This window comes from Pelobates fuscus, chromosome 5 (genome assembly GCF_036172605.1).
Source record: "Pelobates fuscus isolate aPelFus1 chromosome 5, aPelFus1.pri, whole genome shotgun sequence".
Taxonomy (NCBI): domain Eukaryota; kingdom Metazoa; phylum Chordata; class Amphibia; order Anura; family Pelobatidae; genus Pelobates; species Pelobates fuscus.
In genome coordinates, this window is record NC_086321.1 from 92,559,101 (window position 1) to 92,583,744 (window position 24,644).

Consider the following 24,644-nt stretch of genomic DNA (forward strand, 5'->3'; position numbering starts at 1 on the left):
CTGTTTTCTGCTATGTGATTAAGTTATTATGCTGTTTTAATTTTTAGGATCACAAAAAGCCAACCAATGCTATACGGAGTGCTGTTAAAGGACCACTATAGTGCCAGGAAAACATACTCAGGGTCCCCCTCCCGCCGGGCTGAAGGGGGAGGAAGGGGTTAATCCCTTACCTTTTATCCAGCGCCGGGCTCCCTCTGCGCTGGGGACTCTTCTGCCATCATCGGCTGAATGCGCATGCGAGGCAAGACCCGCGCGCGCATTCAGCCAGTCTCATAGGAAAGCATTCTCAATGCTTTCCTATGGACACTGGTGTCTTCTCACCGTAAAAATCACAGTGAGAAGCGCGGAAGCGCCTGCAGCGGCTGTCAATGAGACAGCCACTATACAGGCTGGATTAACCCATAGGTAAACATAGCAGTTTCTCTGAAACTGCTATGTTTACAGCAGGCAGGGTTAATCCTAGATGGACCTGGCACCCAGACCACTTCATTGAGCTGAAGTGGTCTGGGTGCCTATAGTGGTCCTTTAAAGTTGCGAGACTACTGTGACATGAATGTTTGCTGACTATATAACAATTTATTTTGCTTACCATAATCTTTTGTCGCTTTTCCTTTCTACTGAAAGTTTTACGATAACTCTCTGTTGACATCTGTAAGTCTTTCTTTATTACTGAAGTATGTTGAAACTTATTACAATAAAGTATAACGTATTACACCAGGAATAACAAGTGAATAAAACCTGCAGACAGAAGAATGCTGTATGTGTCTTAAGTCAAAATGTAAAAGCAATTTGATGTAGATGTCAATTCTTGTTCTTCTGATATGTACTGAGCAGAAAAATAGCAAGGTGTATCTTTAGAGAGCAGCAATGTTTTATGGCTCTTGAGAGCTATGGGATTTACAGTAACTCTCATCTTCTTTTGTTCTTTTTAAGTCTTTGGTAGCATGTTGACCAGTTCTGCTGCTTCATTATTTCCATAAGGAATTTTGAAAGTTTTTATTAGTGTCATTGAGACAGAATGCTGAAGATATTGAAACTCTTACTTAAAGGAACCTACCTGGAAACTGCTTAGTCTATTTTTTTTTATATTTTCATTATTTGTTTTAATACAGGGCTCGACAAATCGCAGATGCCAGGTCGTCATGGCGACCAGAAATGTAGTCCTGGCGCCTGGGATTTGTGAGCCATTCCCTCCGTGACTGGAGGCGGTTGGCTACGCGTTCAGTATGCTGACGGCGAGCCGCTTAGTGATGCCGGACCCGGAATATGATGTCTGTCTCTGTGTGTGTGTCTGTCTCTGTGTAAGTGTATCTGTCTCTGTGTAAGTGTCTGTATGTGTATGTTTGTCTGTGTATGTGCGTACCTCTGTCTGTCACTGTATGTGTGTGTGTGTGTGTGTGTGTGTGTCTGTCTGTTTAGGTGACCTGCCCCCCTCTCTGTTAACGTTAAAATGGTGTTTATACTCATATATTTTTTTTTTTTTTCTTGACGTACTGGTCTTCCTGCAGCTGGCCCAAACTCTATGGCTGAGACAATCACACTTGATCTCTGCCAATCCAATGCTTTACAATAGGAATGCACTGAGAAGATATTGCGCATGCACAGCAAAAACACTGCGCCAATCAGCATTTCCTCATAGAGATGCATAGAATCAAATGCAACTGTGTTGCTAGGTGATGTGCTGTGAGCACTTACCAACAATTTCAATGGCCCTCAAAGGTTCGAAAGATAATGTCAAAGTTCACTTTAGGATTATGTGAATGGCAGGTGAGGGGCTGGATTTATTTATTTGCAAAGCACATCTTATTAGGGTTAAACTGCTCAAACCTTAGCTGTCTGCAATTGAAATGTAGTGGTTTGGTGGATAGAGTGCCCATGAAATTACTTTTGTGAACCATCAACATTTGAATCCTGATCCTTAAAGGTACACTATAGGCACCAAAACAACTTTAGCTTAATAAAATATTTTTAGTGTGTGTGTGTGTATGTGTATTTTTAGTGTGTGTGTGTGTGTGTGTATATATATATATATATATATATATATATATATATATATATATATATATAATAATAATGCCCCTGCAGCCTCACTGGTAAATGCTCTACCCCATTTAAAGCAGGAGTTAAATCACTTTGTTTCTATAGCCCTATCACACCTCCTGCATGTGACTTGCACAGCCTTCCTAAACACTTCCTGTAAAGAGAGATCTAATGTTTGAACCTCTTTTATCACACAGTCCCGCAGAAACCTTCTGTGTGTGATTAAAGTAAAATTTACAGAGCAGAATACAATAACTTCTAAAGCAAGTTAACACCTGATTTGAAATGTAAACCAATTTATTCCCATGCAAGCTGTGTCAGTCGTAGCCAGGAGAGATGTTGCTAGGACTACAAGAACAGAAACAAAAGTGATTTAATTTGTAAATGGCAGAGAGTGGAAGTGCTTCATTATGCTAAAGTTGTTTTGGTACCTATAGTGTCCATTTAAATATCTACTTTTGGATATGTTTTAATAGATGTATGGAGGTCTGACAGTCTTCCTTCAATATTGTTTAATATAAAGTGGAGCTTTCTCTACCAGAGATGCGGTAATTCCTTGTTCCCTCACCCCAGTAAAGCAACTGTTTTCTTGGGTGAATAAAGCAGCAAGGTAAATAACAAACATGTTTATTTCCATTGCAAACCCATATTGTGGACACCAACCTTGTACCCCAAGCACGCGTGGGCATCTATGGATACATTTCATACAAAGCTTGTACGCATGGCATTTTCTTCAGCAGGCTGTCTTCTATAGTCATTGAAAATATAGCGATAGGTAAAATAGTCTGGATACGCAAGTCTTGCAGAGCGTTAAGGGCATCGATGTTACCTTCGAAGAGACTCTATTTATATGCATGGGATAAGGTATACAAATAGGCGATCTCTTCTAATCAAAGGTCTGGAACTATGCTTACATCTGTAATAAAATACTTATTGCAAGAGTTTAATACACATGCTTGGCAGCAAAACAGATGTCTCCCCATCCATAATCGTGTTTTTTTTTTTTATTTATTTTTTTTTTTAACCCCAGACCTTATATTTCAGACTGGGCCCCTAATAACAGCATTGATTATCAACACCCAGTACTCACAAGCAACCAAGCCCTGCAGAAAAGCCTAAGCAGAGGTATCCTCTCTGGAAGGCTGTCCACCCTCCCCACCCCATGGTCATTACCATACTTATAGTGCAGATCAGCTGATTTTCAAAACACGCCAATCAAGTCACTAAACCTCTCCTCACCTGAAATCCCTCTGTTAACAAACTGCAACCTTAACCATGGTTTAAACACTAGTTATATACAGTTGCAAGAAAAAGTATGTGAACCCTTTGGAATGATATGGATTTCTGCACAAATTGGTCATAAAATGTGATCTGATCATCATCTAAGTCACAACAATAGACAGTCACAGTCTGCTTAAACTAATAACACACAAAGAATGAAATGTTGCCATGTTTTATTGAACACACCATGTAAACATTCACAGTGCAGGTGGAAAAAGTATGTGAACCCCTAGACTAATGACATCTCCAAGAGCTAATTGGAGTTAGATGTCAGCCAACTGGAGTCCAATCAATGAGATGAGATTGGAAGTGTTGGTTACAGCTGCCCTACCCTATAAAAAACACATACCAGTTCTGGGTTTGCTTTTCACAAGAAGCATTGCTTGAAACGCGCGTCGGGTTAATTCCCTTTATTCACTTAACACTCTGGGAACACTAGGTGGTTAATTTAATTTTGTTTTGGTTCACCTATTTTTGTCCAGATAGCACAGAGTGATGCTATTTAGAAGATATCTGTTATAGGCATTTGGAGCAGTATTTATCTTTTTCTCCTCTCTACTCCTAGGGACAGTATAGAACACCCTCGAAGGTGTTTTCTTAGGAGTTGTAGGGACATATAGTTGTTTCTCTCTACTTTGTCCTCTCTGTGGCTGTATCTGTATTTTTATTGATTGATTCTTTGATTCAACATTGATAGCCCAGCACACCCTTGGGGGTGCCTTATTTAGGAGATTTAAGACTCAGGATGTATACTCTATATGGTACCTCTTCTCCTTTTCACTCCTAGGGACAGTATAGAACACCCCTGAAGGTGTTTCCTTAGGAGCTGTAGGGATACATATTTGTTTCTTTCTACTTTGTGCTTTTGGTGGCTGTATCTGTATATAGATCCTTTTATTTACATTGATAGCCCAGCACACCCTTGGAGGTGACTTATTTAGGAGTTTTAAGATTCAGGATTTGTGCCCTATGGTACCATTTCGGTAAGTGTACCATCTATACTCTGGTGGACTCTCTAATTTTCCACTGTTTAGAGAATCCACCACTATTACTCCAGCCTCAATATTCTATCTTCCCTTGTTTGTATCTTATTTCTTTGGTACTCCTTTGGTATTTGTGTGTTCTCTTGGATTTCTGTTCTGCTAAGAACATTATAAAGTATTTTGATTAGAACCCAATACCGTATACCTGGAGTTACCAATTAGATCATATAGATACTGCATCTATTTACAGTGCGTCTGGTTTAGTCATTATTATATGTATTAAGTTATTCAGTATGTATTGTACTAAACCCAGCTCATGAACCTCACCTCGGTGAGTCTCCAATATATTTATTTTTTTATGTGAATGATGCCTCACACAAAAGAGCTCTCAGAAGACCTACGATTAAGAATTGTTGACTTGCATTAAGCTGGAAAGGGTTATAAAAGTATCTCCAAAAGCCTTGCTGTTCATCAGTCCACAGTAAGATAAATTGTCTATAAATGGAGAAAGTTCTGCACTGCTGCTACTCTCCCTAGGAGTGGCCGTCCTGTAAAGATGACTGCAAGAGCACAGCGCAGACTGCTCCATGAGGTGAAGAAGAATCCTAGAGTGTCAGCTAAAGACTTACAAAAGTCACTGGCAACTGCTAACATCCCTGTTAGCGAATCTACAATACGTAAAACACTATGATTTCATGGGAGAATGGATTTCATGGGAGGATACCACAGAGGAAGCCACTGCTGTCCAAACAAAACATTGCTGCATGTTTACAGTTTGCACAAGATCACCTGGATGTTCCACAGCAGTACTGGCAAAATATTCTGTGGACAGATGAAACCAAAGTTGAGTTGTTTGGAAGAAACACACAACACTATGAGTGGCGAAAAAGAGGCACAGCACATCAAAATCAAAACCTCATCCCAACTGTGAAGTATGGTGGTGGGGGCATCATGGTTTGGGGCTGCTTTGCTGCGTCAGGGCCTGGACAGATTGCTATCATCGAAGGAAAAATGAATTCCCAAGTTTATCAAGACATTTTGCAGGAGAACTTAAGGCCATCTGCCTACCAGCTGAAGCTCAACAGAAGATGGGTGTTGCAACAGGACAATGACCCAAAGCATAGAAGTAAATCTACAACAGAATGGCTTAAACAGAAGAAAATGCGCCTTCTGAAGTGGCCCAGTCAGAGTCCTGACCTCAACCCGATTGAGATGCTGTGACATGACCTCAAGAAAGCGATTCACACCTGACATCCCAAGAATATTGCTGAACTGAAACAGTTCTGTAAAGAGGAATGGTCAAGAATTACTCCTGACCGTTGTGCACGTCTGATCTGCAACTACAGGAAACGTTTGGTTGAAGTTATTGCTGCCAAAGGAGATTCAATCAGTTATTAAATCCAAGGGTTCACATACTTTTTCCACCTGCACTGTGAATGTTTACATGGTGTGTTCAATAAAAGCATGGCAACATTTCATTCTTTGTGTGTTATTAGTTTAAGCAGACTGTGATTGTCTATTGTTGTGACTTCTATTGATGATGATCAGATCACATTTTATGACCAATTTGTGCAGAAATCCATATAATTCCAAAGGGTTCACATACTTTTTCTTGCAACTTTATGTATGTATGTGTGTGTGTGTGTGTGTGTGTGTATGTGTATATATATATATAATATGTGCATATGTATAATCTTCAAATCTATCTGACAAAACACATTTTCTCTAAATAATGTTTCTCTATTTTTCACTTTCACACTAACTTCTCTCATTACTAAAATATCCCTATCTTTCTGCTCATGTGTCCCTGGCAACACCATCTTCATTACTTCCACTTTACTCCCATCCCCTCTGTATTCATCCCATGCACTCTACATATACCTTTCCAGCCTATCTCCTCCAACTCCTCCGAAATCCTCTACATACATCTTCCTCCAAAACTTTCAAATCCTACTACTCCCACCTTCACTTCCTCTCTATCCTTCTAGCAGCTGGTGATGTCTCTCCAAACCCCGATCCCATCTCAGCAAACCCACCACATACTAACTCAAGGAACCACACCAATCTCATACCCATCTCCTATTACTCTTCCTCTAAATCCTCCTTCAATACTGCCCTCTGGAATGCATGCTCTGTTTGCAATATTACAAAATCATCTGCTGTCCATGACCTCTTCATCTCTCGTTCCCTAGATTTACTAGCCTTAACAGAAACATGGCTCTCCCCCTCTGACACTGCTGCCCCTGCATCTTTTTTTTTTCTTTTTTATATAATAATCTTTATTGAAGAATTTTCTCATTTTATCGTACATATAACACTAGTGCAAATTTACATTCAAGACAAAAACAAGTGTGACAATAACAACATATAATATTGCATTTATTACAGCAGTTCTAGTCTAAAGTACAAGATTGATTCCCCAACTAAGCAGCTGAGAATATCTTTATAAAAAGATACATTTTATCATTTAGAACTGCTGTAGGAATAAGTATGGGCAGTGGTCAGTCTGAAATATCATAAAAACCATCGTTGTGAATGTAATTATCTATTAAAAACTAAAAATAATTAATTAATTTGTCTTCCAAAATTCAAATCCAATTAATGTATTGATCTTGTTTATTTATAAGATGTATAGAGGAGACCGGTAAATCTTTTTCCATTTGGAGTTGGAATAAAATTTGGTTGATTAGCTGACTCCTCTGGAAAGGAAGATACGACTTCCATTGTCTTGCTATTAATATCTTAACCGTCAAAAAGCAGTGGTTTGCAAGGCACTTGTATGAAATGGAAGGAAGTTTCCAATTTAAATGTAACAGTGCTGTATCAGGGCCTTTTTTAATTGTAATATTGAATAAGCATTTAAGTATTTCAAAGGACCACTCCCAAAGACTTTTAACTGAGTTACAATGCCACCATATATGAACAAGTGTTCCATCTAAATAACCACAGCGTCAGCAATGAGCAATTTGACCTGGGTACATCTTGCTTAATTTATGTGGAGTCAAATACCATTTGTACATAATCTTATATTGGCATTCAATGAAGTTCTGGCAATGGATATCTTTACGGGTGTCTTTAAGAGACGAACACCATTCATTCTCCGTTATGTCAATATAAGTCTTGTTTCCATTTATCTAGTATAAGGGTTGTTAGTCAAGGGTAGATAACAGGTTAGTAGCTTTTGAGATGATTTTATTAACCTTGGTATATCTAAAAATGGCTTGGATAAGGATATCATTTTTTGGAGACATTTTCAGTAAGGTCTTGTTCAAATTTTTTTTTATTCTTAAATAGGAGAAGAGTTCTTTGTTAGGGAGATGTAATTTGGCTTGAATATCAGCAAAGGGTAAAATTTGGTCGTCCTGGAGGATATCCCCAATCGTCCATTGGAGTTTGGACCAATTATTTAAACAAATATCCTTTGGTGGTCTTCAATTTACCCACAACCCAAGACACTCTGAATGTAAAGGTGGTGGTGTAGGGTTTCTTCTCTCACCTCACTGCTCCTTCAAATCTCTACCCACCCCCCTTCCCTCTCTTACCCATTATTTGAGATTCATTTGATTGCCTCTTCAAACCCTTCTCTGCTAACATTGCCGTTATTTATCGCCCCCCTGGTTCCCCTCTCCTCTTCCTTGACCACTTTGCTGCCTGGCTACCCTACTTCCTAGCTTTTAATATTCCATCCCTAATACTTGGGAACTTCAATATTCTCATTAACTCACCTTTGACCTCTGCAGCCTCTAAACTACTTTCAATTACGTCCTTCCACGGGCTATCACAGTAGGCTAATTCTCCCACCCATGTAGCTGTAGCTAATCCCACCCTCAACCTTATTTTCTCTTATGCATGTACAGTATCTAATATCTGCAACACTTCATTTCCTCTCTCTGATCACCACCTTTTATCATTTGCTCCCAAGTACCCCCTCACCCAACAACCTCAGCCTATCCATCCTCAACTCAGGAGGAACCTTAATTCTATTGATCTGCAGCAGCTGTCAGCTGATATTGATTCACAACTGCTATCCATCCCTTTCCTCTCCTGTCCCTCACTGACAATCTCCACATATAGCACTACTCTGACCTCTGCCTTGAACGCTGCAGCCCCGCTCTAAACAGGCACCTCAAGGAGGACACGCCCCAAATGTGGCATACAAAATCAACACACTACCTGCAAAGATGCTTCTGTTGTGCTGAACGCACCCAGGCAGACTATCTCCATTATAGGTTCATATTGTGTTCATACAGCGCAGCCCTTGCCCTCGCCAAACAGTCATACTTTTCCTCTCTCATTAGTTCATGCTCCTGCAATCCCAGGTGTATCTTTTACACCTTTAATTCTCTTCTTCGTCCTGCTGTGGCCACCACCCAAACTAACCTTACAGCTCATAGCTTTGCATGCTACTTTACCGACAAGATTGAACAGCTAAGGAAAGAATTCTCCCCACCTTGCCGTTCTCCTTCTCAACCACACATTTATCATGCCTTTCATATCCTTCAGACTTTCTCCCCGGCTAGTGAACAAGAGGTGGCTGCGCTTCTCCTTTCCTCTCGCCCCACCACTTGCCCGCTCGATCCTGCCCCATCTCACCTGTCTTGTGCCTTCCCCCTGTCTTGTGCCTTCCTTAACACACATCTTCAACTGCTCTCTCTCTCTTCTGGCATTGTCCCTGCTGACCTTAAACATGCCACTGTAGTACCTTTCCTGAAAAAAAATCTCCCATCCTCCCCCTCTATCTATCGCCCCATATCCCTGCTCCCTTTTTCCTCAAAGCTTCTGTAAAGACTTGTCTTTACTCGTATGTCTCAATTCCAACTCTCTCCTTGACCATCTTCAATCTGGCTTCCGCCCTCTCCATTCTATTGAGACTGTTCTTCTCAAAGTTACTTTTGACCTAATCGCAGCTAAATCCATACTAATTCTTCTTGACCTATCTGCTGCCTTTGACACTGTTGATCATGCTCTCCTTCTTCAAACTCTTCAATCACTCGGTCGTTGTGACTCTGTCCTCTCGCGGTTTTCCTCTTTTCTCTCATATTGCTCATTCAGTGTCTCTTTTTCTAATGATACCTTCTCCCCTTGACCTGTCTCGGTTGGAGTACCTCAAGGCTCTGTCCTTGGTTCCCTTCTATTTTCTCTTTATACTACCTCTCTTGGCAAACTTATTACCTCATTTGCATTCCACTACCACCTGTATGCTGATGACACTCAGATATATACCTATCCCCTGCCGTCCTGCAACGTGTCACTGCTTGCCTTTCTTTCATCTCTGACCGGATGTCCTATCGTTTTCTGAAACTCAATCTCTCTAAATCTAAGCTCCTTGTCTTTCCTCCTCCTAATACTGATCCTCCTCTTTCGCTCTCCCTTCAAGTTAGTGGTATCCACATAAGTCCATCCTTGCAAGTGCCCTGTCTTGGCGTCATACTTAATTCTGGACTCATCTTTGAAACTCACATCCAGTATGTTGCCAAATCCTGTAGATTCCATCTTAAAAACATAGCCCCCTTTCTTACGCAAGATGCTACCAGGGAGCTTGTCCATGCTCTAGTAATTTCCCACATGGATTATTAAAATCCTCTCCTAATTTGTCCTCCCAAAAGCCGTATTGTCCCGCTACAATCTGTAATGAATGCTGCCGCCAGACTGAATTTCCTGTCTATTTGGTCCTCTCACCCCTCGGTCAGTCCTTACATTGGCTTCCTATATCCTATAAGAGTCAATTCAAAGTGCTAAACCATACCTATAAAGCACTGAACAATTCTAGCCCCTCTTATATCTCTTCACAGATCCATAGGTATGCCCCTTCTCGGTCTCTCTGCTCTGCCCGTGACCTTCTCCTGTCTGCTGCTCAAACCTGTACGGCCAACTCACGCTTCCAGGACTTCTCGCGGGTGGCTCCCTTCCTATGGAATAGCCTGCCTACCGCCACCAGACTCTCCCCTAGTCTTCAATCGTTTAAGAAGTGCCTTAAAATCCATCTCTTTAGGAAAGCTTATGGCCTCCTAGACTAACCTCTACCTCACATACCTGTCTCTTGCTCTCTCCTAAAAGGCAGCACTTAACTCTTTCCTCCAGCTATGCTTCACTCCCTCCTTATTTGATTGCTATTTCCTGTCCTTATGTGTTTTATACCCCACCTCCTATAGACTGTAAGATCGTTTGAGCAGGGTCCTTTTCATCCTATCGTTCCTGTAAGTTTTCTTGTAATTGTCCTATTTAAAGTTAAATCTCCCCTCTCATAATATTGTAAAGCTCTACGGAATCAGTTGGCAATAATACTAATTATAATAAAATATAATAAAATATTATTTTTTAAACTTATTCAGCAAAGAACGTTAATGTCCTTTTGAAGAATTGAGAAACAAATGGGTCAAAGTCCTTTATATATTTATTTTTGCGATTATCTAATTACTTGAGTAGTGGAACACATAAAAGACAATATTTTAATAAACTCCACTCTCAGAGCTAGAAGTTATGTGTAGAAAGAACCCAATGGGCAGGAATGCAATTTTACTATGCTACTGCTACTTGTTCTCTGGCAAAAGATCTAAATGGAATTTCATGCTACAAATTTAGCATGTTAATAAATAATTTTGAGTTCCCTTTGGGGAGCAACTAAATGTACAGATCAGAAAACCACCCAGAACTACATCTATAGGTGCCGTCCAAAGTTGTCAAAATAAAGCCAGGCACTTGGAATAAATGTTGAAGAGGATGTGGCCCCACATGCCCAAAGGTATAGCCATTCTGGGAGTCTATACAACAATTGCTAAACATTCTTGTCCCACAAGGGGCAATGGTTACTCCTCAATTAGGAATGTTTAAAATAGCACCAGAGTGAATCCAAAAGTGCGAGATCATAGTGATGAAACACATACTAAGTACAGCATCAACTTCTATGCCTGAGGTGTTGGAAGCCCCCTTCATTGCTGTTCCAGAGGGAGTTGTTTAAGAAGGGTGGTAAACGGAGAAAAATACCTTGGAAGCTGCATAATTTAATTTAAAGGACCACTTTAGGCACCCAGACCACTTCAGCTTAATGAAGTGGTCTGGGTGCCAGGTCCCTCTAGGATTAACCCTTTTTTTTTATTTTTATAAACATAGCAGTTTCAGAGAAACTGCTATGTTTATAATAGGGTTAATCCAGCTTCCAAATCCTCAAGTGGCTGTCTCACTGACAATTCACAGTGAAATTCACAGTGAGAACACACAAGCATCCATAGGAAAGCATTAATAATGCTTTCCTATGAGACCGGCTGAATGCACGCACAGCTCTTGCCGCGCATGCGCGTTCAGCCGAAAGGGAGGATCGGAGGTGGAGAGCTCCCCGCCCGGCGCTGGAATAAAGGTAAGTTTTAACCCTTTCCTCTCCCCAGAGCCCGGCGGGAGGGGGTCCCTGAGGGTGGGGGCACCCTCAGGGCACTATAGTGCCAGGAAAACGAGTGTTTTCCTGGCACTATAGTGGTCCTTTAAGTACCACTGCATGTGGGAGTTCTTATCCATTGTGAATTTTCATCTTTATTTGTGTTCTTTAAATTGGTAATCATGCTTGGATTGTTGCTTTCTCTTATTTGTGTTAAGTTTTACTTTCAATCTACATCTCCTAACCATCTCCCATTTAACATTAATATGCAACAATATGGTTAGGGGCAATTGGACATGTTGTCCTACAAGAAAGAGGTTACTATAATTACTAATTGTATAACTACGTCACATTGTAATATACTTAGATGTGATGTGATATACTCATGCATCACATACATACATCATTATTGTGGTGTGAATTTCTTTATGTACCTATGTATTTTATTGTGAAAGCCGATTAAAATACTTTGAAAGAACGTACAGTAAATATCTGTAACTTAATTTCATGAAATCCATTGTGGGACATCCTAAAATAGTTTTTCTTTGTTTTGATATTTATATATATATATATATAAATTTATTTTTTTCCCAGTGCTATTTCAGAAGAAGAGAAGTCTACGTTACGCATAGGACTTATTAACAACTTTAATGAACCCGTTAACCAGGTTAGTGTTCAAAGATATTAAGTTTTTGTGTTTTGGGAATATACTCTGGTAGTAAAATGGTTACAATAACTTAAGCTCATTGAATGTGTCCAGTTGTCACCACGCTGGAGAGCCCTACGTTTGTGGTTAAACTGTTACAAAATCATTTAATGGGACACTATAGTCACCAGAACAACTACAGCTTAATGAAATCCTTCATCCAAGACACTGAGAAGACCTGGAGATCGTGGCAGTGTAGGTAGCTGGGGGAGCGCTATACCGGCTGCCCACCACCAAGATACACATGAATGGGGTGTTGGATCTTTAGTCGTGGAAGCAGGAGTTATGAAGGACTTGTGGCCCTGCAAAGTTTGGGAGGGAAGTTGTTGAGGACGTGTCCCTACAGGTATATTGGACTAGAATTGAGACCAATCAGTGATGGCCTAGTGTTCTGATGAGAGGAGTAATTGCATGTTCTATGTGAACATGCTAAGCCCCACAGGGAATGGAAGGAGGTGGTAGCGGCCATCTCTGCCCCTGCACATTTGAAAACCTTCACCAGCCTGATCTCTTGGAAGAAGGTGATCAAGCAGGATCCCTGGACCAAGTACAGCTTAGGGAAGAATTATTGGTCCCAGAGGTGGGATCAGATCCTTCAGCTGCTAGTGGCTAAACAAGCGACCATCACTAACCTGCCCGGATACACCAGCCTGGCTCAGCATAGGGTCGAAACCCCAAAACAGTCTTTCTTACGCCCAACTCCCTACCACATCTTTGAGACCGTTTGGGAGGAAATTAAGAATGAAAGTTATTAGTGCCTTGGACAGTCCTTAGGCTTCCCCGTTAGTCCTGAAGTGGGACGGGACGACCCGTTTCTGCGCTAACTATCAGAGGTCAAATGAGAATACAATGGGCGTCACATATCCCATGCCCGGGTAGACAAACTGTCAGATCGCATGTGCAGGGGAAGGTACCTCACTACCATAGACATATGTAAGGGCTCTTGGCAGATTTCCTTGGCAGAGGAACCCATTCCTATGTTGGCCTTTGTGATTCTGTTTGGCCTGTTTCAGTTTAGGTTCATGCCTTTTGGAATGAAGAATGCCCCCGCCACCTTCCAATGGAGGGTGGACCAGCTCCCGATGGCCTCCAGGACTATGACTGCTCATACCTAGACGACATTGATTGTTCCTATAAATGTTGTTCCTGTGTCTGTGTCCCAAAAAGTGTTTTTTTTTACCATTCACCAGGTGTCATCTGGTGTTTGGGGGGAAAAGGCTATAATCACTTAAGCAATTTCTTTTCCTGTGATATTTGAGCTCTATCCCAGTTAGTCACTTACAATTTCCCTGAACCAACTTCACTCCTGACCACACCCCAGTTACACCCCTAAAATTAAAGTCTTCCTCTTTGTCCATTTCAGATGTTATGAAGTATATTTTACCATTAAAAATTGTGCAACTCTATGAAGCCCCATGACATTGCACAGGGTTTTACGATGGAATAATTGAGCACTCCTCCGGATCAGTGAGATTGCTTTATCTAACTCAATGTACAGATTTCCTAGAGCATCTCTGTTTTAACAATGTTGTTTCCAGGAAAAGCCGTCTCAGGCCTTTCATCCTACCAAGGTTGATAAAATAGGTGTGGATAATGCTGGATAAACCAATCTTCTGCACGCTTTGTGGATTTGTTTGCTTTCTTGCTGTTTTTTTTCTTTCTGTTTTTCTTTCTAATAGAATGTCTAGTGTGACCTGTACTTGTCTTTTACAATGTCACGTAAAGAAAGTATTCAAGTTATGATTACGAGTTACCATGAAAACAGAAGAGGGAGAAAATAATTGTTTGCTTCTGCAACCTGCTATGATGTGTATGACCTGCATTGTTATTTTAGTTGAAAAGTCATATTCTATACTCTGCCATGAACACTTGTCACATTAAAATGTCAGCGTTTACTTCTGTTCAACCCACTTTTTGAGAACACTGTCTGATCTTCTGATTTATAATAGATATAATTAGAGCTAGTTTGTACTACTTTTCTTTTCATTTGCATGTGGTTTTTTTAGACATTTTTAAAGCTGTCTCACAATTGGAATGTATAATATATTTCTTCAGATTGCCACCCAGATTGCCGTGTTGATTTCCAAAGTGGCAAGACTTGATTGTCCAAAGCAGTGGCCAGAACTTATTCCCACACTTATTGAATCCGTAAAAGTTCCAGATGACCTTCAGCAGCACAGAGCATTGCTTACCTTTTATCATGTTACCAAGACACTGTCTTCAAAAAGACTGGCTACAGACCGGAAGCTTTTTCAAGATGTGAGTATGCGCTATGATTATTGTAAACTTTAAACAAAGGCAGAAACAAATATCTAAACACAGAGATCTAATTTGTTTAGCTAGCGATATGTGTACTATAAAGAACAGTTCTGTACAGAATCTCTGAAATGGGGAGCAGTCACCATGAAAACAAACAGAATGTTCCTACTGACTGCCCCAATTCTTCTCTTCATGCATAACCTTTTTGAATATACTGAGTTACCTGCTCTTTACAGAGCAATGCTATCAGTTTATGATGGCACTTACCTTTTTAATTAGGGTGATATGGTTTGTGCCAATGAAGATACTGCTATGTCCCTCTCATGAGATGTGTGTCAATTTACACAGCAAGTAAGTCAGAAGAAGCAGTAGACATTTTAAGAGAATGGCTTTCACACTGTTATTTTTACAAATTATGGTGCATTGTTAAAGTTCTGCTGGCCACATATTCTGTCCAAAGTAACCCTGGCAGTTGTTTGATTTGACTCAGATATACTCGCTTTTGTCGTACAGCCATGATGCCCTGTAGTGTCCTTATGTCACCTGCCATTGTGGCGGATCACCATCTGCTCTGGTGTTCAGAACCTACCATTATAACCTATCAGGTGGCGTGCCACTCAGGGCTAATGTGAATGCATTTGTTTTGAATTGTAAAGGTGGATATTGATATCTATTTTCCTTTTATTAAATTTTTTTCCCTTTGTTACCTTTGTAATAATCTACTAAAGTGTAAATAACCAAATATGATGGGAATTCAGCCAGATTGTGTCATCATTAGCTGTAAAATGGATGGGAAGTGGGTGTCCGACACTTTTCTGGTCACGGATTGACCAGCAAGTTTATTGACCTAATTTTATACTGAACCCACATGGAAAATCAAGTGCTTGCCCCTGGTATACCTTCAACTAGTTATAAAATTGAATAAACTTCTCTGTTCTACCACTGCAGCTTCCCCAAATCTACCATTTCTTCAAAGTACACCTTTTTTCTTCTAAATTCTTTAGTGATCACCAATTTTTTTTATTGTGAATATTTAATCTCAGACACACATTCAGCAGAATACATTTTCCTGTTCTTTTTACAGTTAGCTGTTTTAACTGATTATTAGCGCAATGTACAGGGCTGAGCATATGGCAGACAGGCTGTTTCAGAAGCATTTGATAGATTCTATTTGTTTTTGCGACTTAAAGAATTCAATGAACTCCTATTTAATGAATATTTATTATTAATAATGTTTTCATAGTCTACTTTAGAAAACTATCATTTGCTTTCACTGTAGGCATCCATTACATTGCGATCCAGCTTGATAAAAGTCTTAAAACTCACACATTAAAAGGTTTGATTAATCTGTATACTGTAAAGTTTATTTTGAACATATATTTATCTTTGTGTTTGTCGTTTGTTAATTTTTGTGACATTCCCGCTTTTACAATTTGGAAGAGAAATTTAGTAAAAGATCTGCTCAGTGAGATACATTGCGAAGCGAAAGATGTGATATGAAAGGATATGTTGTGAACAATATAGATATGTTATATATAATGTTTTGGAAAGAGAGAGCTTTATTTCTGAAGATGAGATATGTATTGTAAAGTTATGGAAAATATATTTACTAAGAGGTGTGTATTGTAAAGAGAGGTTTAAATAGCACTATAGTTTCCATTTAATGACATGGCTCACTTAAAACCTATAGCTAAAAAACCCAAAACTAAAAAGACAACTTATTGTTCAGTTCACCCATGTTGTCTGCAGGCTTGGATCGTTTGCCATATTCCTAAATCAGTGGAGTTATTCTGTTTGATGTGGCAAGTTTTATTTTTAGAATCTGAAGTGTGTTACCTTTGTTTCATTCTCCTTATTTTTTGCATAATATGCTTTGCTGAATTTGCTATATTTCTTGAAATAATCATGCAGCTGCCGTAAAAAATTGCGCTCTTCCTAAACAAGTACTTACGATAAATTACTTTTGTGCTCCTTGAAGTATTAACTGAAACGTGCATTTGTTAACTTGTGATATGCTGATTTTAGAAATCCTAAAGCATTGTACGATCATAATAAATAAAAAATATATATGTATTAACTTTCTAAAGAATCTAGAAAAAAAGCAATTTTCAGTTGTGTGGTTTTTTTTTTTTTTATGCAGAAATGCCTATTAAAGCACAATTTGAAAACAACTTTACTTACCCCGTTGATGAAGCTGCTTTTATTTTATATTTTCAAATGTCCTCTACTTTAGCAATGAAATTGTTTGTTTTCTTTTGTTACATATTCCACTCTGGGGGATGTATGACTCTTTTGTTGGCACTACGAGCAAATCACTGTCCTTGCAGTTGAACTGCATGTTTATATGTGAGTTGGCAAACTGTCCTATATGATGCCCCCTTTGATTTAAATCTGGGGGCTGCTCATTGGTTGAACTTAGTGGACCCTAGCTGTTTTATTTATTTTTTACAAGAATCGAACAACTCAGCCATTAGTATATATTTGTGCCTGAGATTAAAATTTGGAATGAGCCCAGTTAAGTGTTCACTAAGATTTGATTATTTATAGTGGTTTATTGCATGTTCCAACTACGTCACTCTCCTTTCTTGCAAGGATGACTTTTTTGACCTTTACCAAAGATTAATATGATGTCAATAACCAATCTGGAGGCTGTATCCAGTTGATAGATGCTTAGATTAACCCCTTAAGGACACATGACATGTGTGACATGTCATGATTCCCTTTTATTCCAGAAGCTTGGTCCTTAAGGGGTTAAGCAATTAATTTTGGATATTTGGTATAACCTGTAACTCATGCAATTATGATGTGCTCATGCCATCGTACAGGACACTGGTGAGATACTTGGAGTATAGTACACAGTCCTGGAGACAGTATATTCAGAAGGATATTGATACCTTAGAAAGAGTTCAGATAAGGGCTACTAAACTGGTTCATGGGTTGCAGGATAAAACTTACCAGGAAAGGGTAAAGGAACTTAACATTATAGCTTGGAGGAAAGACGAGACAGGGGGATATGATATAAACATTTAAATACATAAAGGGAATCAACACAGTAAAGGAGGAGACTATATTTAAAAGAAGAAAAACTACCAAAACAAGAGGACATAGTCTTAAATTAGAGGGACAAAGGTTTAACCCCTTAAGGACACATGACATGTGTGACATGTCATGATTCCCTTTTATTCCAGAAGTTTGGTCCTTAAGGGGTTAAACATAATTTCAGGAAGTATTACTTTACTGAGATGGTAGTGGATGCATGGAATAGCCTTCCAGCTGAAGTGGTAGAGGTTAACACAGTAAAGGAGGTTAAGCATGCGTGGGATAGACATAAGGCTATCCTAACTATAAGATAAGGCCAGGGACTAATGATAGTATTTTAAATAATTGGGCAGACTAGATGGGCCGAATGGTTCTTATCTGCCGTCACATTCTATGTAACCTGTGTATTGTAAGCAAGGGCTTTAATACCTGTGGCTTGCTGAGTTCTAGTGAGCTGTAGTACCACAACCGGTACAGAGTTACAGTGGCAACTCCTGATACATAGATGAATCCTTTATTTTTGTGATAACTCTACTATTCCCTAAAACGCATCCCACATATTTAACATGGGTTATGTGACTGGCAGGACAGCATTAGGAGATATAAACTTGCACATGTACATCTGTAGAAATGTCTATATTTATCTAAAGAGGTTAATGAGTTTTCCTGGAAAATAAAACAAATCAAAATAATTGAGCAGATTTGACTATGACTGCAAAAGCTGACTGATCTATTACCTTCTTGCGATAGCTTTTTGTTTGTTTTTGTCCTTACTGCTCTGTAAATAACGTTCTCTCATTGTCTAGCTTATACCACCCAAGGGGCAGATAAGTAAATTATCTAAGACAGAATGGTCCTGTCCCATAATGTTTTCTAACATCAGCACTGCTCTCATTTTAATTGGGCTCATTTGCATTTATTTTTCAAAGCTGCATCATCAGTTCAAGGCTCCCGCTGAACATGCAGTGACTGCTTTGTGTATGTTCAGCTCCATGTAAAATATACTTTAGATGTGAGTTTTGGGACTTTGTTGGCAGGCTGTAGGCATATTGCTAGTCATTTTTTTCATAGAACAAATGGCTCAAAAAAAATCATATGCAGCAACATCATCTTCATTGCTTGTTTTTTCCACCCACCTTTTTGGCATCTGTCTTCATGCGCTTTTTTTTTTTATTCTTGTTTTTATTTTCTCCCATGTGTAATGTTTTCTTTTTTTCTTTTTTTCTTTTTTTCTTTCTTTTTTTTAATGCAGCTAGCTATTGGAAGCACATTTCTTTAATTATCAAACCCTGTTAAAAGTGAAAATGTTGCATTGTGAGAATTTTGCACATCGGAATAAGCTATTGTTTGTGCTGCTCATGCTACAAATGAATACATAAATGAATCTCACCAGTTTCAATTTGTTTCAATGTATACACCTGGCAGGTATTTCATGGAAGTGAGATTAACCTCTGCTGTGCCATAAGCACAGCGCATGTACGTCTTTGGCAATACAGAAGGCATTCCTAAACACACGTGGGCTCATACCACATTTATCTATAGGTGTTCAAATGCACATGATCGTGTTCAAGGCATCATTGGGTGGAAAAATGGCCCACAGTATGAGATTGCAGCAGAGTTTATTATTTTTTTTTTTATTGCCGTCCTTTACACTGTTAAACACAGCAATATGTTTTACTGAGGTTGGAAAATGTGAAACTGTCCTTTAAAAAGAAGTGGACGTTGTGCTTTAAAGGGATACTACAAGCACCTGGATAAATCAATTATATTAAAGCATATAACCTATCCAAAATGATGATGATCAAAATAATACATTTTGTGGATAAAATCTGCAGAATTTAGCTCTATATGCAGCTTCCGCTTCCAAAGACATAAGACTGATGAAAGTTGCAATTCCCAGGTATTAACATGTACAGCAGTGGTGGAAGTATTTGCATTGCCTTCAGAGCCTTTTTTCATTCCCGACATAGGACCTTCACATGCCTGTGTTGTGAGGATGTAAAATTCGGCTTCAAAACCATGTTTTTCAATATTACCATCTTGCACAATATTTCTTCTGATTTTTAATCACATCTTTCATATGTTTTGATGTCACTGTGGTATCCTAGAAAATGACTTTTCTATCTTGAAAAAGAATAGTGTCCCAGCCCAATAACACAGCAAAAATGTGTTATAAGAAGTAATGGTGCTGCGGAAAATGCACTGAATGTATTCAGCCTACGAGCAGAGCACTGTAACAGTCAGGCACTGAAGTATCGTATGGTGTATGGCAGGGCTAAAAATTTCAAATCAGGCATTAGACAGGCGTACAAGTTACTCGCTAGTGGAAATTGTGCTTACCTTATTTATTTATTTAATGTTTCTGTAGAGTTTAAAAGGCATAGGATTAAATGTATTGACATAATAAATGTGCTACTTTCAAGGTGTATGTTCTTGCTAGCCAGTTCCCATGACAGAGCCGACATATTCCACAGATCTTTACAGTTCTAGAATGTGGATAATTGATAGCAAGCAGTTGACATACAGAATATTAACGGAGACAAGTGGTGAAGAAGCAACACAAGAGGAAGAACAGCATGTCAAAATAAGTTGGTAGAAGAGGTGTCCGGGACAACTGAACAATGGAAGGAGAGAGAGAGAGAGAGTGAGCTGGGCTATGGAATCGAGGACCGAAGAGGGCAAATGTGATGAGAGAAGAGTCACCCAGAAAGATGCTAGGCTATTATAAAGAGGTGTATTTTCAGTGATGTCTTAAAGAACTGGCGAATAGGGGAAAGTCTGAGGGCACTGGGTAGAGTTTTCCATATGAATAGGGCAACCATTGAAAAATATTGCAGATGAATGTTAACAGTGCGGGAATGAGCAGATGTAAAGAAAAAAGGTGGCTTGCAGAGAGAAGGGAATGAGAAGGGGTGGTTTTGTCCTCACAATGATTGCCGTTTAAAAACTGCAATAATTACCTTTGCAGGATTAAGGGGCCTTGGACAATGCGCCCAAACCACTTTAATGAGCTGAAGTAGTGTGGGTGCCTATAGTGTCCTTTTAGACCACTCCAAGAAGTTAAATGCATAATCAAATTTGTGCAGTAATCTTAAAGGGGTGGTATATCTAGGATGATATCTGCATTATTTTGTCTGTATTAACCCCCTTAAGGACCAAACTTCTGGAATAAAAGGGAATCGTGACATGTCACACATGTCATGTGTCCTTAAGGGGTTAAACTATTTAGGAAATCAGAACTTCAGTTTTATTGACTTAATGGGTTAAATACAATGATAGTTTGATTAGTCTTTAAGTTTGTATCTATTTAGATTACATAATTTGCTTTGGCAGTAATGAGGGTCTCTGACATATTCAAAGGTTAAATCTATAATTTTGATATATAAAAAGCCACGTGAATACTAGGGTTTATTTTAGATTTACTAAGAAATGAAAATTGAAGATTAAACTCTTTCATGGTTCTATTTCCCAGCTGAGGAGTGGGCCTCATAAAGTCCTTTTTATTTACTCTTCTAGTTATCTTCAACTGGTTACTAAAATGAAAGTCTTGTTTAATTTGCTTCATTGTTTCTAAAAGAACTTAAAAAATGTATGTAAAATACAATAAATATATAGTTTAGGTAACACAGTGATTCTTAACACATGGGAGAATCATAAATATAGAAAAATGAGTTAATTAGTTTAAAAGTATCCATAACAGGAGGTTTCCGTACTGCCGAGTTTGCAGTCTGAGAACCATATTTACCACTAGGTGGCACTCAATCTCTATTAAAACTAAAACCTATATAAACCAGTATAAATGGTTTCTATACATTTTTTCCAATGAAAGAATATACAAAGAGATTTAAGGATAGAAATAACAAGAAACAAAAGCAAAAAACTTCCTTGACTAATCAAAGGACAAACGACTGAGTTTGTTTTCCTTTCCTTGTTCTCTTATCCTGTTTGACTTTAGGAATGTCATGACTTGTGTATAGGTTTTAATGCCCAATTTTACCTCTTACTTTGTCTAACATTGTCACCCTTCAACATAATTACCACCTCTAGCGTGACTCAATGTGGTGCCAATAAGATTTTTTTTTTTCTTGCTAGTCCTACCTTCAACAGTTCTATAGTGTTCTATTAAGGGGACACTCCAAGCATCAAAATAACTTTATCTTAAAGGGTTAGTCCAACCACCATGACCTCTGCTGCTTTTAGAAGTGGTCATGGTGCAGGCAATTTGTATATGCACAGTATTTAAGCTTGGAACACTTCCTATATAGAAAAATCTGTCATTTTGTGCCAGCCCAGTGAGGGCAGGCCATGCAGGGAGCACTCTTTCATTGCTCTGTACAGGTTTCTCATGTCCTGAGTATATCGCAAACGCATCTAATGATAAGCTTGAGCAGCACTTTTTGGGGATACTTCCCTGCTCTCCCCAAAAGCAAGACACCAGGGAACAAACCCGTAATGGCAGGACAAGAGTCTAAAATAGGGACTGTCCTGACGAAATGTGAAAGATTGGGAGGCCAGAGACAGTCTAGTCACTATAACCACTTCAAATTCTTCTTATAAATCATATTTCAACAGTTTAACATCCCCCCCAGAAGCCAATTCATACCATCAATGTGTGTATGTGTATTTTGGGCGTGGGGGGTGGGGGGGGGGGAGGGATGATAGGCCAAGAAATGCAAACGCACTGTCCAAAGCAGCACAGAAGTGTTGGACTGCGGGTTGATGGGACCTTCATTCAATATTAAACCGCTTTAAAATAGTTTAACACAGAATGGAGTGATGGTGCCAGGGATCAATGAGATGACGTGGTTATAGTACCTAGAGTGTCCCTGTACAGTCAGTGTGTTCCAAAACCACGTTCGTTTTCCTCTTCAAACATCTAAATCTCCCTTTAGAAACCACATCAGCCTTATCCTAGACAAGCATTTATAAGAACAAACAACTCTTAACTTATAATGCTGTCCTGAAGGGGAAAAAAAAGATGCATAAGTCACCTATTTAATATTTTACATGTTGTGTAATTTAATGATCACAGTCTGGCGGAAAGGAGAAAATCAGATTGTGATATTTCTTTATTTTGTTTCTTTAGTCATGTTAATTAAGTTTCAGGAATTGTGCCTTGCTTATTTCAGGTATCAAACAAGTTTCAGCTCACATGCAAGTCAAGTCTCAGGCAAATTGCAACTGTTATTTTAGTTCAGGTGCAAATGAAAGCTTGCCTGCCCTATTTCCCTAATATATTTAACGCTAAGTAATTGGCTTTTAGTGTTGTTCGTGAGAAGTTATTTCCAACGGCCTGCAGTGATAGTCCCAAGCTGGCTTAGAGAACAGAATCAATTTCTCATGTAATGAATAGATTTCTTCCCAATGGAACCAGTTGCTATGGCAAAGCCAATGGAGCATGCCCTTAAAGTGCTACCTGCTCACAGTGTGTCCCAACAATTTGTAATATATCCGTCTGTAACACCGACGTAATTGAAGTTTAGGCCGGGAGGTGACAAGAATTTAAAGCAACTGTTGTAAATTGCGTTCCGTCTAGCTAGGGGCAATCCGAATTAGAGATTTGATTGACACTGCTAAAAGAGTCAGTTGATTGTGAGATGATTGATGTGGAATGTAGTTAGCCATCTAGTAGAGGTGAACGTACTAGCAATTAAATCCACAATCAGGCAGTTGCCTTGTGCTGCAGCTGGTTTTATTGGAAGTCTTTACCTGTGAACATTTGGAGTGGATCTTCAATGTGATCATTACAGGTTTAATCTTCTGGTGGTGCTGTTTAACAAGACGTGGCTAGCTTTCTCCTCTTTAGGATTTTAGATGGATTTACAGTGAAGGGCTGTTCTGTAAAGTAACCAGATTAAATGTAATCTACTGGCTTTCTAATGCTGGCATTTGGAAAACCTATTGAAGAGGGAAAGTTCAAAAGAAAATGTAATACGGGAGTGCTCTGATATCACCTGGCGGTATGCTTGCTGGGTATGCAGTGCTATGGTTGTAGCTCCAAAACACCATCAGTTTAAAATGAAACTGCTATGTATTCAGTTTTGGAAACCACTGAAATTTCTGATGACATTTTGAACATAGTGATGCTAGGAAGATCCAAAAAGATCCATCCCATGTCTCATCAACGTGCACTGCAACATAGACTGATTACTGTGGGAATGTGTTTGATTCGAAAGAGACCAAGAAATGTTCTCCTCTTTAGTATACTTAAGATATTAATATAACCCATCAAGTGCCGTTGGAAATCACAGTGGTGGCGTTTGAAAGTTAGATAAAATGATTTATAGATACTGGTCTATGGTCTTCTATATATTCCTGTCCTAATGTGTTTTATACCCCACCTCCTATAGACTGTAAACTCGTTTGAGCAGGGCCCTCTTCAACCTATCGTTCCTGTAAGTTTTCTTGTAATTGTCCCATTTATAGTTAAATCCCCCCTCTAATAATATTGTAAAGCGCTACGGAATCTGTTGGTGCTATATAAATGACGACAATAATAATAATAATAATAATAATATACACGGCTTTCCCTTTAATAAAAATACATTCATTTTCATTTCCTCTTACTATCCAGTTTATGCATCATACAGTGAATTGACCACTAACTTGCTAAAACTGTGATCAAAACCAATCGTTCAAAACCTACAGAAGTCAAAGTTGGCAATGTTGGCAACATTTTGAATGTCCGTGTATAGTGAATAATTTTCCTATTGGTCATACCACCACCACTCATGTAGATACTATTCCTTCGTAGAATGTGATTTTGCTCTGTGGTGTGCTATAAGCAAGCCTCATCTTTGTCATTTGAAAAAACTAATGAAATATTGGGGGAAGGGAAGACAGTACTGGTTTGCTCACAATTATGTATATGTCATGCATCAACTAGCATCAAAAGAAATGATCTAACACAATGTGGACAATATTGTCTTCAGTGACGTCTGTAAACTCCATTCATATAGCCTTTAGT

The 24,644-nt window shown here is 39.0% G+C and overlaps 1 protein-coding gene across 1 annotated transcript in view; it reads left to right on the forward strand.

The window, feature by feature from the left end:
* Window positions 1–24,644, forward strand: part of IPO11 (importin 11) — a 417,607-nt gene that overhangs the window by 58,748 nt on the left and 334,215 nt on the right. Inside the window, exons 4-5 of the mRNA XM_063454060.1 lie at window positions 12,268–12,340; window positions 14,435–14,638. Of these exons, the coding sequence (XP_063310130.1) occupies window positions 12,268–12,340; window positions 14,435–14,638 (277 nt within the window). The remainder of the gene's footprint in view (window positions 1–12,267; window positions 12,341–14,434; window positions 14,639–24,644) is intronic.